Below are 13,105 nucleotides of genomic sequence, written 5' to 3' on the forward strand. Positions count from 1 at the left end.
CATGTAAGGGAGAAGCCTAAGAATTTAGCAGAGACACAAACTTAGTTTTTTATTTTAAGCTAGATAATCCAAAAGCCAAACAAAGAGACAAACAAAAGTAGGTTTTTGTTAATCACGACCATCTCAAATTAGTGAAGGCAACTGTGAAGTGAAACTCGTTTTACTTTCAGCCTACCCACCCTTAACACTAAAAGGCACTAAAGCAGAATGAGACAGGGACCAGCTCTTCTTCAACTCTAGGAACACACAAAGCCCACGCAGAACACACCCCACCACCTGGCTACTCTTTCCTACACACATACGTCTCTTCCTCTTACCACTTTTCTCCATTTGTCTCAACAAAATCCAATTATTATATTCAGGGAAATGTACACATTCTCGCTCCTGTATTTCTATACATATTTTACCACAAAAGCAGAAAATGCAGAAATCGTCCTCTGCATTCTGACTTGCCCTAAACAGGACACAGTGATGTTCCATCACCTACACCTACCCCCTCAACACCTCTGTCTCATTCTGCCCCAAACAGCACTTCTATCCAGTTAAGAAAACAAGAAAGACAACAGTTCCATCACTTTCGATGAGGTCTGCAGTTAAGATCTGTAGATCCTCCTTGTGTGGGCATAAGGCCATTTTATTTTCATTAAACATTTCTATTTACATATAATTTCTTCAGACAAATACACAATGGGCTTCCCTATCTGCCACCTCAGCCGTGTATGACATAACGGAGAGGACAATAGAACCCACTTTACATGCGGCTCTCCCTCCAGCCGCAGGAGTATCTCTTGACCATGACAACTGTTCTGGAAAGCACTCTGCCATCATTTGCAAAAGCAGCCAGTCTGTCCTTGGTACATAGTACTCCATCCTCTCCCCAAGAAAAAAATGAGACAGCAGGAAGCACGGACAGCAATTTAATGGAAAATAAACGGGTAAATACTTTTTAAATTGGCTAAAAAGCCTCAGGTCTCAGAAATTCAAGAATGCTATGCTAGTATGAATGAAAAATAGAGATAGAAAAATAACATTCTACCTCCCAAAGTTACTGCTGCAAGAACGTGTGAGCAAGCGTGGGATGCGGCTATGGTCTCGCCTTCGTTTACCAGTGCTACTGTCTTTCTTACAGATTGCTCTTATTACGTTTAACCATAAACCATTTCCTGCTTATTCTGTATTATTTCTCCAGTCTCGTAATAAAGTTTATCACATAAAGCTGAAATCTTTGATTCGGGTTAATGTAGTGTTAAAAAGACAGACTGAAATCCTTCTAAGGATAAGTTCAGGTGGGGAGCTAGAAATGTCTGTCAGTGAAGTATTCAGTTACAGTTTATTGAGACTCTAGGTTCAACTCTCAGAACTACCCTCCCCCTCCCCCCAAAAAAGATTGGGGATATAACTAAATTGGCAGAGCATCTGCTGAGCATACACACAGCTCTGTGCCTGCTGCCCAGCGCCAAGTAAAACCAGAACTGTGAGCCCAGCACTCAGGTGGCAAAAGACAACAGAAGCTCAAAGCCAGGCCAGACCAAATAGTAACTCTGAGACAAACGGGAGAAATGCAAAGCTCTGGCTCAAAACAGCAAACAAACAAGAAAAAGCCACACAGCAAATTCTTTTAGAGCCTCAAACCCAGCACCAAACCAGCCTTCAAGCCAGAATCAGATTAAATGTGGAGAACACAGTCACTGCCGGACCCAGAGCCTTCAGGCCATGCTAGTTAATACTTCAGTGTGAAGCTGAGAAACATGGTCCCTTTTGAGGAAATGGAGTGCCTTTGTTTGTTGTTTGTTGGTTTTGCATGTGGAAGGCAGGGAAGAATTTGCAGGCATTAGTTCTCTTCTTCTACCATATGGGGTCTCAGGGATCAAACTAAGGCCACTGGATGTGACCTTAGTCATAAATAACGCAAATAACGTCATCCACTAAACCATTCTGCCAGGCCTTAGCTGCTCATCCTGACCAAAGGTGTCACCCTCAGTTGCTACCTGAAATAGGTGGTCTGTTCTGGAGATCATGTATATAGTCCTATACAGCAGTCTTGCTTAAAATTAATTAAAAAAAAAAAAAATTAGGATCCCTGGAGCCATGCCACACTTCTAAAATGAACCTGTCAGAAAGCACCTCAACAAAAACAGGCATTTTACAAAATTCATCATCAGAAACTCTCATCTTCAATACAAAATTTTTAAATGAATCAAGACTAAAAGTCTAACATCTAAAGAAAACTACTAAATTTGAAAGAGGAAACTTTTAAGTCAAGGGATAAGCAATCATTTCCTAATACTAAAATTTCTTGTGGAGTTTCAATGGCTGAAACTCAAAGGTAGATAATAAGCCAAAACTCTTCAAGAATCTCCATTATCTGGAGAGGGATTTGCAGAAAGGCATGAGGGCGCTTGGCGATGGTGGCGCACGCCTTTAATCCCAGCACTTGGGAGGCAGAGGCAGGCGGATTTCTGAGTTTGAGGCCAGCCTGGTCTACAGAGTGAGTTCCAGGACAGGCAGGGCTACACAGAGAAACCCTGACTTGAAAACAAACAAAAAAACAAAAAAAACAAAAAAAACAAAAAGAAAAAAGATGGGGGGCCTGAGGTCTGGAGTGCGGCCAAAGGCAACACCCATGCTCATTAGCATGGGCAGGGCTGAGACCAAGCCCCAGGCCCTCCTCAACCACACACACAAATTTACCATTTTGGGGTTTGCTTTCTGTTAGACCTCTTGTTATTCTCCCAACTATAAAAAGACAGAGCTAGCCGGGCGATGGTGGTGCACGCCTGTAATCCCAGCACTCTGGGAGGCAGAGGCAGGCGGATTTCTGAGTTCGAGGCCAGCCTGGTCTACAGAGTGAGTTCTAGGACAGCCAGGGCTACACAGAGAAACCCTGTCTCGAAAAAAACAAATCCCCCCCCCAAAAAACAAAACAAAACAAAACAAAAAAAAAAAAAACAAAAGCAAAACAAAAAGACAGAGCTGACAATGAGGTAGAAGTGTGTACATTTTGATAAAAAGTCCTCTTGTGAGTCCCTTATCCACCTGCCCAGAAGTAAGGAACTGGCAATGTGGATAAAGATGGGCATGGCCAATCAGGTATAAATAACTAAAATCCTAGCACTAGGGCATTGAAGCAAGAAAATCTGTAGTTCATGACCAGCCTCAGCTACATAGAAAACTGGAAGCCAACCTAAGCTACAAGAGACCCTGTCACAAAAAAATATCGAGAACACTGGCGACATAGCTTACTTGACAAAGTATCTGGGTAGCATGCACCAAACACCAACACAGCATAAAATGGTTTGGTGCGGGCCTATAATCCCAGCACTCCCACAGTTCAGGTGAGAGCAAAAAGACCGGAAGTTCAAAGTCATCCTCAACTGCAAAACAAGTTTGGTGCTGGCCCAAAACACATGAGACCACCTCTAAAAGGAAATGGGTTAACAAACAGGCTACAGTTAAAGGCATTCAATCCCAACCTTAGCAGTTTCCTTCTTCCCTCCCTCCCTCTGGCCCTCCCTCCCTCCCTCTCTCTATCTCTCCTTCCCTCCCTCCCTCCCTTCCTTCTGAGACAAGGTTTTTCTGTGTAACAGCTCTGGCTGACCTGGAACTTACTCTGTAGACCAGGCTGGCTGACTTCAAACCCACAAAGATCCACCTGCCTCTGCCTCCAAGTGTTGGGATTAAAGGTGTGTGCCACCACTGTAATAATGAGTATGTGTATATGTGTGTGTGGTACCCACCCATGCATGTTCCCATGGTGGAGATGCAGGTATGTCCAAGTGCAAATGCATTCATGTGGCAGGCAGAGGTTGGCACTGTGTGTCTTCTTACATCACTCTCCACCTTGGGTCTCTCACTTGAAACCAAACCCTGCCGATTTAGCTAGTCTAGCCAGCCAGCTTATTTGGGGCATCCTCTATCTACCTCCCCAAGCACTGGAATTATAGGCAGCTGCCTGTCATTTACCCGGTGCAAAGGATCTGAACTATGGTCTCCAGGCTTGCTCACCAAGCACTTTACCCATAAGCCATTTCCGGAGCTGCTCCCTTGTCATCCCCTATGCTCCACAAAGGAAGTAAGTATTTTGACAGCCCATGCCTATACTCAGAAGCTTCCAGCATGAACATGGAGAAGGCTGGCCTGAGCTGAAAGGACCTGGTCTCAAAGTGATAAATATCACATGGTTCAAGTCATCCCCAGTCATGGAGCAGGAGCAAAGCCCAGCCTGGGGAAGAGCCTGGAGGCTGGGCTCTGGCAAATCTGAAACAAGTCCTCAAAACTCTAGAGCGTGAGCCGGTGACTCACCTCAGGTCAGCCAGTGGCTGGGCCCACCTTCTACCTGGTAAATCAGAACGTGCAGGAGCAGTTTCATCTTCGACAAAGCTCAACTGCTGACTTAGGTCCTCTAGAACATTTAGAAAATCCTTCATGTTCTCCAGTAATTCTAAAACAAAAATTACCCATGGCGAGAAAACAACGGCTCAGCAGTTAAGCACTATCCATGCTTCCCAGAACTCACATAGCTGCTTACAACTGTAACTACAATGCCAGGGGATTCAACACCCTTTTCCAGACTCAGGCACCAGATATGCTATGCCATTCAGTCATACATGCAGGCAAAACACCCATTATTATAATTTTTTAAATTAAAAATAATAACAAACTTTTTTTCTCTTTACTCACAGCAAAACTAGGTTACAGGTCAGAAAGGGTAAAAAAGGAACATGGGACTGGTTGGCCGCCTCACAGACTAGGCTAGACAAGATGCTGTAGCTACAGACCAGCTAATAGGACAAAACTTTATGTTCTGTAAACAAGAAAATGAGAAAGATCTGAGAAATATTTCAGACATCTGTCAAATATTTAGAATATATTTAATCTCTACACCTCACGTCCAACACTAACAAATCTTAATTTGCAATTTCCTGATCTAAATTTGAGTAATATTAAGTACGAGAGCTTTTTGCAGACCAGTCTTATGCCATGTTCCACCTTCTCCCCAGAGATAAGTACTACTCGTGAATTTTTGTAGTTCCCACACATGTATTTACATTACTACGTATGTATATAACCATAAATAGTTTTGAGTTTTCAAAATATACAAATAGAAAATGTCTGTAAAAATTCTTCTGGGATTTGCTCCCCCCAAAAACATCTTAGGTTTCTAATACACATCCATTTTTAATGCATTAGCTACAATTTCCTGGGGAGGAGGGCTGAGATAAGTTTTTTAGTAGCCCAGCCTGGCCTTGAACTTGTTCTGCCTCCAAAGTATTAGAATTACAGGTATGTGACACCATTGCTGCTTTTATTTCTTTCCTCGTAGAGCTGTAATGTGCTGTGTGGGGGCCTGGGTGTGTGTGTGCAATGTACAAATGACTGCTCACATGTCCTTCTGCACACACCTGCCCATGTGGATGCTAAGGCAGTCTGGGCATCTTTCCCTTCCACGGTTCACCTTATTTTTTTGTGGCTGAGTCTCTCATTGACGCTAGCTATTAAACCTAGGGTGCAGCTGCCTCCGCACTACCCACCCACCCTGCAAGATGAGGGTCGAAGGCCAACACTGCCACAGCTTTTACAATCCAAACTTGGGTCTTCGTGCTTTCATAGAAAGCACTTTACCTAGTGAGCCATCTCCTCACACTGGGCAAGGATCTTTCTAAAAGTTTATATGGCCCTACTGGTGCCATATATAAGGTAGTAGTATATATATATAACTTACTTATTTTTTATTTTATGTGCATTAGTGTTTTGTCTGTACAGATGTCTGTCCAGATGATCCTGGAGTTACAGACAGTTGTGAGCTGCCATGTGGGTGCTGGGAATTGAATCCCAGAGTCCCTGGAAGAGCAGACAGTGTTCTTAACCACTGAGCTTTCTTCTCTCCAGGCCCTGGAATAAGATTCTTGTACTTCTCTTGTATTTATTATTGTCTTTTCACATTTTACATAGATATGTATGTCAACCAGCTTTCAACTAGATATTTATTACACTGCTATTCTCCAAGGTGGAGGCACCCATTTCCATTCCTGCCAACAGTATATAAAAGTACAATTTATTAATCCCAGCAGTCAGGAATCAGGGAAGATGCATCTCTGTGAGTTCAAGGTCAACTTGGTCTACAAAGCAAGTTCCAGGCCAGCCAAGACTACACAGTGAGGCCCTGTTTTTAAAAATATTTCCTGTTCCTCACAGGGCTAGACATATAGTGCTGTGTGATAGAGTACTTGCTTAGCACGTAGGAGGCTAAATCCTACCTTCAGCACAACAACAAAGCAACAGAAGTTTATTATTTCTCTACAATCTTACTAATGCTCACCAGAACATTTACGTTCTTCCTGGCTGGCAGGTATGAAATAGCGTACACTGCTGTTCAATTTGCATTTCTCTTATTACAAGTCTTTGACAAATACATTTTCTTATACATATGTGCATATATGTGGACATATCTGCTAGATGTGCTTTTTACACTCATGGTTTGTTTATACTATTAGGAATAAAACCCAGGGCCTGAAATATGCTAGACAAGCACTCTCCCTTTTATTACATTTCAAAACAGGATTTTGAGGTCAGAGAGATGGCTCAGCAGTTAAGATCACAGGCTATATTTGCAGAGGGCCCAGCTCTGACCCTAGCATCTACATGAAGGCTCACAACAGCCTGTAGCTGGACTTACAGAGGACCTGACACTGCATTCTGGCCTCCATGCAATGTCCATACATAAATATTTGCAGACAAAAAAACGCTCACATATGAAAAATAAATCTTTAAACCAGGTGTGGCAGCACAAGCCTTTTTAGTGTCAGCACTCAAGAGGCAGAGGCAGGTAGATCTGTGAGTTCAATGCCAGCCTGGTCTACAATGCAAGTCCAGGACAGCTAGGAAGGCTCAGAGAAACCCTATCTTGAAAACACACAAGTAGATAAATCTTTAAATACACACACACACACACACACACACACACACCTCTCTAACAAGATTCCAGGATTTTCCTGTTGACCAGGCTGTGGTGACCAGCTGGCCTGGAACTCTTGAACCCTCTACCTCCGTCTTCCTGGTTCTGGCATTACAGCCCCAAAGCATCCTTCCAACAGCATCCAAGAGGGGAAGCTCAGGTACAGTGCAAGAAGTAAAAAAACAGCTGACTGTAAGGACTCAATCCGGACAAAAGGCCTTAATTAATTCATTTGCTAATTAGTCTTTCTCTCCCTTCTTTTGTCAAGCCTTACTTCCCAGACAATACCTTAGGCACTCTGAGGCCTGTATGCTTGGGGTGAGAAGGAAGTAAGCAGGTGATGTTAAGGCCAGCCTGAGTCTATTAAATATTACAACTGGCCTTTCTCAAAATTAAAAAAAAAAAAAAAACAACTCATGAAATTATGTGAGACCCATAGGAAAACTCTACACTGTAGACAGCATTCAGCTTGAAGAGGCTCACTTCAAACTTACCCCACCTGCTTTCCTTTTGAAGCATCCCAGTCTTTTTCTGTAAAGTAGCCGCCCTCCTCCCTCCCCTTCAGCAATCCCTTTATCTCCCCTCCCCCACAATAACTACATACCCTCTCTTTTTCCCCATTCCACAGCTTCTACTGGTCTTTCTTCATTGCCTGTTATCCATCCATTGCTTTCTCCATCTCCTCTGGAAATAATTAATATCCTCTCTCCTTTTCTAAGATGCACGCAAAGTGAAAACAACTCACCTAACCACCCCAAGTAGGAAGGGATTTCTCCTGGATTGTAAAGCAGGCAGAGGGGTGACTTGGCCTAACCCTCCCAACTTCCTTTCCCCTTCTAGGACAGCTGCTCTTCCACTGAGAATTCACCAAGTGTGGTAAGTCCAGACCGTCTAGAAAAAGCTCGGATGGCCTTCTGCAGCATGCATGTTTTTACCAGGACCAGTATGTATTTCTGTTCCGGGCATAAACAAAACTCGGGCAATTTCCTGGAAAAGACACTGTATGAACAGGCCTCCTTCCCTTTCACTCCCGCTGGGCTGGCTTAGCCTATGCAGTAACGAGAAGGATGACCTGGAGAAGACCAAACGGTCCTGAGTCAAGTTTCCAAAGCTCTACTCCACTGCCTCAATAAATCCCTTTCTGAGCACATCCCCCTCCCCGCCCCCGGCAGGAGTCCTGCTAGCTTCAGCTCCCCAAATCGGTTCCCTAGGGCACCAAGCTCCCGAGGCAGCTCCTGTTTCTCCTTTCTACCTGTCCTGGTCAGCCCAGAATAGGTTAGCCAGCCTGGTGGGTGTGCCGGGACGCCGGCCCCAGCCCCCTGCTTCCTACCACTCCAGACTCAGGGGCTGGGGACTCTGCCTCCTCCCAGCCCCCTCGGCTGGCGGCCCGCGCCAGCTCCAGGGTGGCCCTGGTTCTCAGCCAAGACACGACTCTAGCTGGCTTTGTGACCTTGGGCAAGTCACTTCCCCCGGTAAGCCTCAGTTTCCTCCCCGGCGGAGCCGATTCCTCACGAGGTCTTGCCCTGCCCACCCCGCAGGAAGGGGCTGCCCAGCGGGTGCGAAAACGCTTTGTGAGGCGCTCTGCCCGGCGGAGGAGCAGGGCTCCCAGGGTCTCCCGGGCAGGACAAAGCTGTGGCGGGCAAGGCTCCTCCCTCTCCGCGGGACCCCTGGCCCCGGACTGACCCTCACCCCTCCCCGCACAGCCCGCCCCGCCCCGCCTCGCCTCGCCGGCGGACCCCGTACCTGCTCCGGGCGCTCTGCCGCAGGCACCGACACCCTGCGCCCCGCTCCGAAGAGGCCCGTGGCCGGGAGGGCTAAGGCGGCCGGCGGTGATGGGCTCGGGCCGGGGCGGCGGCGGTGGTGGCGGGGGGCGCGGGCGGCGCGGGGGCCCGAGCTCGGCGGGCCCCGGCCTGGGAGACGACGGCCGAGGCTGGAAGTGCGCGGCGGCGGCAGCGGCGGCTGAGGCGGCCGCGACCGCGGCGGCGGCGCTTCCGCTCATGGCGGGGCCGCGGGCAGCGGCTCGGACTGCGACTGTACTCTGGCGCGGCGGGCGCTGGCTGGGCCCGGACCGGCGGCGAAGGAGGCTGTAGCGGCGACGGAGGCGGCTCCCGGCGGGCCAGGAGGCGGAGCTGAGCCGCGGCGGCGGAGGGGGCGGGGACGCCGGGGGGGCGGGGAAGCCGCGCCGCGCCGCCAATGAGCGCCGGGCTCCGGGCCGTGGCTCCCGGGCGGTGTCTAGGGGGATCCTCAGCAGCCTCGGCCCGCCCAGGCCGGGAGGCCGGGGCCAAAGCTGTCGGCATCCGCGCCCCCGAACCCCGTGCTGCCCCGCCCCCGGCCCGCCTCCGGGGCGCGGCTGCGGGCCTCTGGGGCCAGGCCGACCGCTGTGCAGGCCCGGCCGCTCGGCCGCCTCGGGCGGTGTCTGCGCCGGGGAGTGTGCCCGGGTCCGCCCGGGTTAGCCTCAGCCTGCCGGGCGTTCCACTGCCCTCCCTGCGCCTGCCTGCTTCCTGCCTCTGCCCACTGTATGTCGGTCCTCCCTCCCGGCTGTCTCCTCAAAGTTTGTGCCTTTGTGACACTTAGGAAAGAAACTCTCCCTTCGCTTCTGAGGCTGATTGGTGATAGATCAGTCTCCGCGGAGCCCTAGAGAACCGCAGAGGCGGAGACGGAAGAGCTGGAGAAGAGCACCCTTCCCTGAGTCCTGGAGACCCATCTTGAATTCCCAGCAGAAGCCAGTCCGACTCAGCCGTGGTCCTCGCCCCCGTCTCCGACTTTCTCTTCCTCTTTCTCACTTTAAATGCCCTTGTTGGTAAAGCACTGACAGGAAGCCGTCCAGGCAACTGGGCCTAATCTCAGAAGAGGAAGAGGCTGTAAAGTGAGGAAATACTTGGGGCTGTACTGAAGGCTTTCCTATTATTTGGGGAAGATTTCTGAGGATTCAAGACTCCCCCACACACACGCCTCCCCCGCCTGCCCTCTTTTTCTCAAATGTGATGTTGGCGGCTGAACACATTATCTTTCCATCTTTCTCTGGCTCTCGTTATCCGTGGAAGAGCAAAATAAACTCAACCATGTGCTGAGTGTCTCTTAAGTACAGGCATGTGGATAAGGATGCAGCTAAGCTGCTGGCTAGATTGTTTTAATAAAAATTAGCCTCAGCCTTTCCCTGGACCATGCAAAGAAAGGATGGGAGCGCAAAGCAGGAGATCTTTGGCCACAGACACTTCCAGATCCACAGTTGATGCTGCATGATGCATTCATTGTCTTTCATCTATCCGGTCATCAGCAGTGCTCAGAAATAGAGATAGATGATTAAAATGATATTGTTCAGGCCTTCAAAGGGCTTGCAGTCTCCTTCAGAGGAGGTCATTCTTGGTCACTTAAGATATTTGTAGCCAAATTTCTGAGCTACTGCAGAGCCTGTCTCAAAAGAAAAAGAAAAACAAAAAACTTTTAAAGAGCTTTTTTGTTTGTTTTTTTTTTGGTGTTTTTTTGAGACAGGGTTTCTCTGTGTAGTCCTGGCTATCCTGGAACTCACTCTGTAGACCAGGCTGGCCTCGAACTCAGAAATCCACCTGCCTCTGCCTCCCAAGTGCTGGGATTACAGGTGTGAGCCACCATTGCCCGCCTTAAAGATCTTAAAGATGAGTATTTAAACCAAGAAGGACAGCTCGGGGAAGCTGTACTGGAACACAGTGAGATTATCTTTAGCCAAAGGACCTAAATTTTCCTGCAGTTCATCCCTGGGTTTCTTGTCACTGGAGAGTCAGATAATATATTTTCAGGCTGGAGCCTCCATCCTAATAAGACCCCCAGAAGAACATCTGTAAAGGTATCTTCCCTTTCATGAATCTCAGCTGTCTTAAACATAGTTTACTCTCCTTTTTGTTGTTTTTCAAGACAGGGTTTCCTCTGTGTAACTCTGGCTGTTCTGGAACTCAGGCTGTAGACCAAGCTGACCTTGAACTCAAGAGATCCTCCTGCCTCTGTATGAGTGCTGCAACTTAAAGGCGTGCGCCACCGCTGCTGAGCCAGGTTAGTCTTTTTATCCCCACAGTCAACATCCCAAAGTCCTCTCTTACAACCCCAAGTTAGAGCAAATGTATTTGTTTGTTTTGTTTTGTTTTGTTTTGTTTTGTTTTGTTTTGTTTTGTTTTTCAAAACAGGGTTTCTCTGTGTAGCCCTGGCTGTCCTAGAAATCAATCTGTAGACCAGGCTGGCCTCTACCTTCCAAGTGCTCGGATTAAAGGTGCGTGCCCCACCACTGCCAGGCTTTAGAGCAAATGTCTTAAGTGACAACGCTAAAGAGAAAAGAACAGACTAGCAGTTTAGTCAGCCCAAAGAACCCATCAAAGGACGCCCTGAGACGAGGAGGAAATAAGGGAGCTGGCCAGCAAAGGGAGTCTTCACCACCTCACCACGCCCCTAAGACCTAACGAAAGCACAGGCCCGCCTGATTGCTGTGGCTCTGACCACTTGCCTCTTTCTGTTCTCCATTGGTGATTGGCCAGAGAGACTAAATCTGTGGGTGTGGAGAACACAGAGTGGGTCATTTAAGGAAGTGCTGCCGAGGTCAGAGGAAGAAGAGATTGTGAAGAGATCAAACTGGGAAGTTGAAATGCTGTGTATGCACACAGTGCAGCATTATTTATTCATCTGTAAAGAACAACGGAAGCTCGTCATTTGCAGCTAAATAAGTGGAGCTGGAAGACATCATATTGAGACAAGTATGCTCCTCTCACATGAGAAAAGTTTCACAACATAGACCCAATTGGCTATGGAGATGGCTCAGGAGGGAAAGGTGCCGCTTGTGGGCAAACCCCACAACCAAAAGTACCATCCCAAGGACCCACATGAAAGGAGAGAACTGCGGGCTGGAGAGATGGCTCAGCGGTTAAGAGCACTGACTGCTCTTCCAGAGGTCCTGAGTTCAATTCCCAACACCCACATGGTGGCTCACAACCATCTATAATGGGATCCAATACCTTCTTCTGGTGTGTCTGAAGACAACAACAGTGTACTCATATACATTAAATGAATAAATAAATCTTAAGAGAAAGAAAGAAAGAAAGAAAGAAAGAAAGAAAGAAAGAAAGAAAGAAAGAAAGAAAGAAAGGAGAGAATTGGCTCCTTCAAGTTAGCCACACAGCCGTCATAGCATGCAAGCACCCCCCAACCCACCCACCCCACAAATACATTAATGTAATAATTTTTTTTAACAAAAAATGGGAGATACACATGGTCACACATGCCTATAATCCTAGCACTGGCAAGCAGAGGCAGGGAGAGTGCATATGTGAAACCTGTACTTCATGATCAAATAAATAAATTAAAATTTGTAAATATATAAATGAAAATTTATGTTACAAATCAACAGGCAAACAGGATAGTGATTACAGGACATACGTGTCTGTATCATACTGAATCCTATTAATATGTGTAATTAATATGTTTAAAAGATAAGGCTAGCCCGGTGGTGGTGGTGCACGCCTTTAATCCCAGCACTCTGGGAGGCAGAGGCAGGCGGATTTCTGAGTTCGAGGCCAGCCTGGTCTACAGAGTGAGTTCCAGGACAGCCAGGGCTACACAGAGAAACCCTGTCTCGAAAAAAAACCCAAAAATCAAAAACAAAAAAAAACAAAAAACAAAAAAGATAAGCCTAGAATATACAGTCTTGAATGCCATGCTGAGGGCCATCAGAGCTGCTCATGCAGTAAGTGAAGGGGCTCATTGGAGTCACTGAGGAAACACCGAGATTAGGACATACTTTGGAAACACTCTGGCTGCTCCATAGAAGGTGGGTTGGAAGAAAGCACGACGAAAGAAAACAGGCTACAAAGCTCTTAGGCGAAGGGTGAGAAAGACCCAAACTAAGGCACAGTGATAGGGATAGAGAGCCAATAAAGGGCAGAGCCAATGGCAGCTGGGGCAGAGAGGTGGCTCCATGATCATGAGCACTGTGTCCTCTTTCTTCCTTCCTTCTTTCATCCCTTCCTTCTTTCTTTAGTTCCTTCTCTATGTGTATGCATACCTTTTTTTCCTTTTTCTTTTCTTTTTCTTTTTTCTTTTGGATTTGGTTTTTTTGAGACAGGGTTTCTCTGTGTAGCCCTGGCTGTGCTGGAACTCACTCTGTAGACCAGGCTGCCCTCGAACTTAGAA

The 13,105-nt window shown here is 47.3% G+C and overlaps 1 protein-coding gene across 4 annotated transcripts in view; it reads right to left on the minus strand.

The window, feature by feature from the left end:
- Rnf38 (ring finger protein 38) overlaps positions 1-9,012 on the minus strand; it is a 96,615-nt gene extending 87,603 nt beyond the window's left edge. For all 4 annotated transcript variants that reach the window (XM_052176387.1, XM_052176385.1, XM_052176384.1 and 1 more), the window contains exon 1: positions 8,699-9,012. In XM_052176387.1, coding sequence (XP_052032347.1) covers positions 8,699-8,954 — 256 coding nt within the window. In that variant the 5' untranslated portion in view covers positions 8,955-9,012. The remainder of the gene's footprint in view (positions 1-8,698) is intronic.
- Between the last annotated feature and the right edge of the window lie 4,093 nt (positions 9,013-13,105).

The sequence above is a fragment of the Apodemus sylvaticus genome, chromosome 3 (genome assembly GCF_947179515.1).
Source record: "Apodemus sylvaticus chromosome 3, mApoSyl1.1, whole genome shotgun sequence".
Lineage (NCBI taxonomy): Eukaryota > Metazoa > Chordata > Mammalia > Rodentia > Muridae > Apodemus > Apodemus sylvaticus.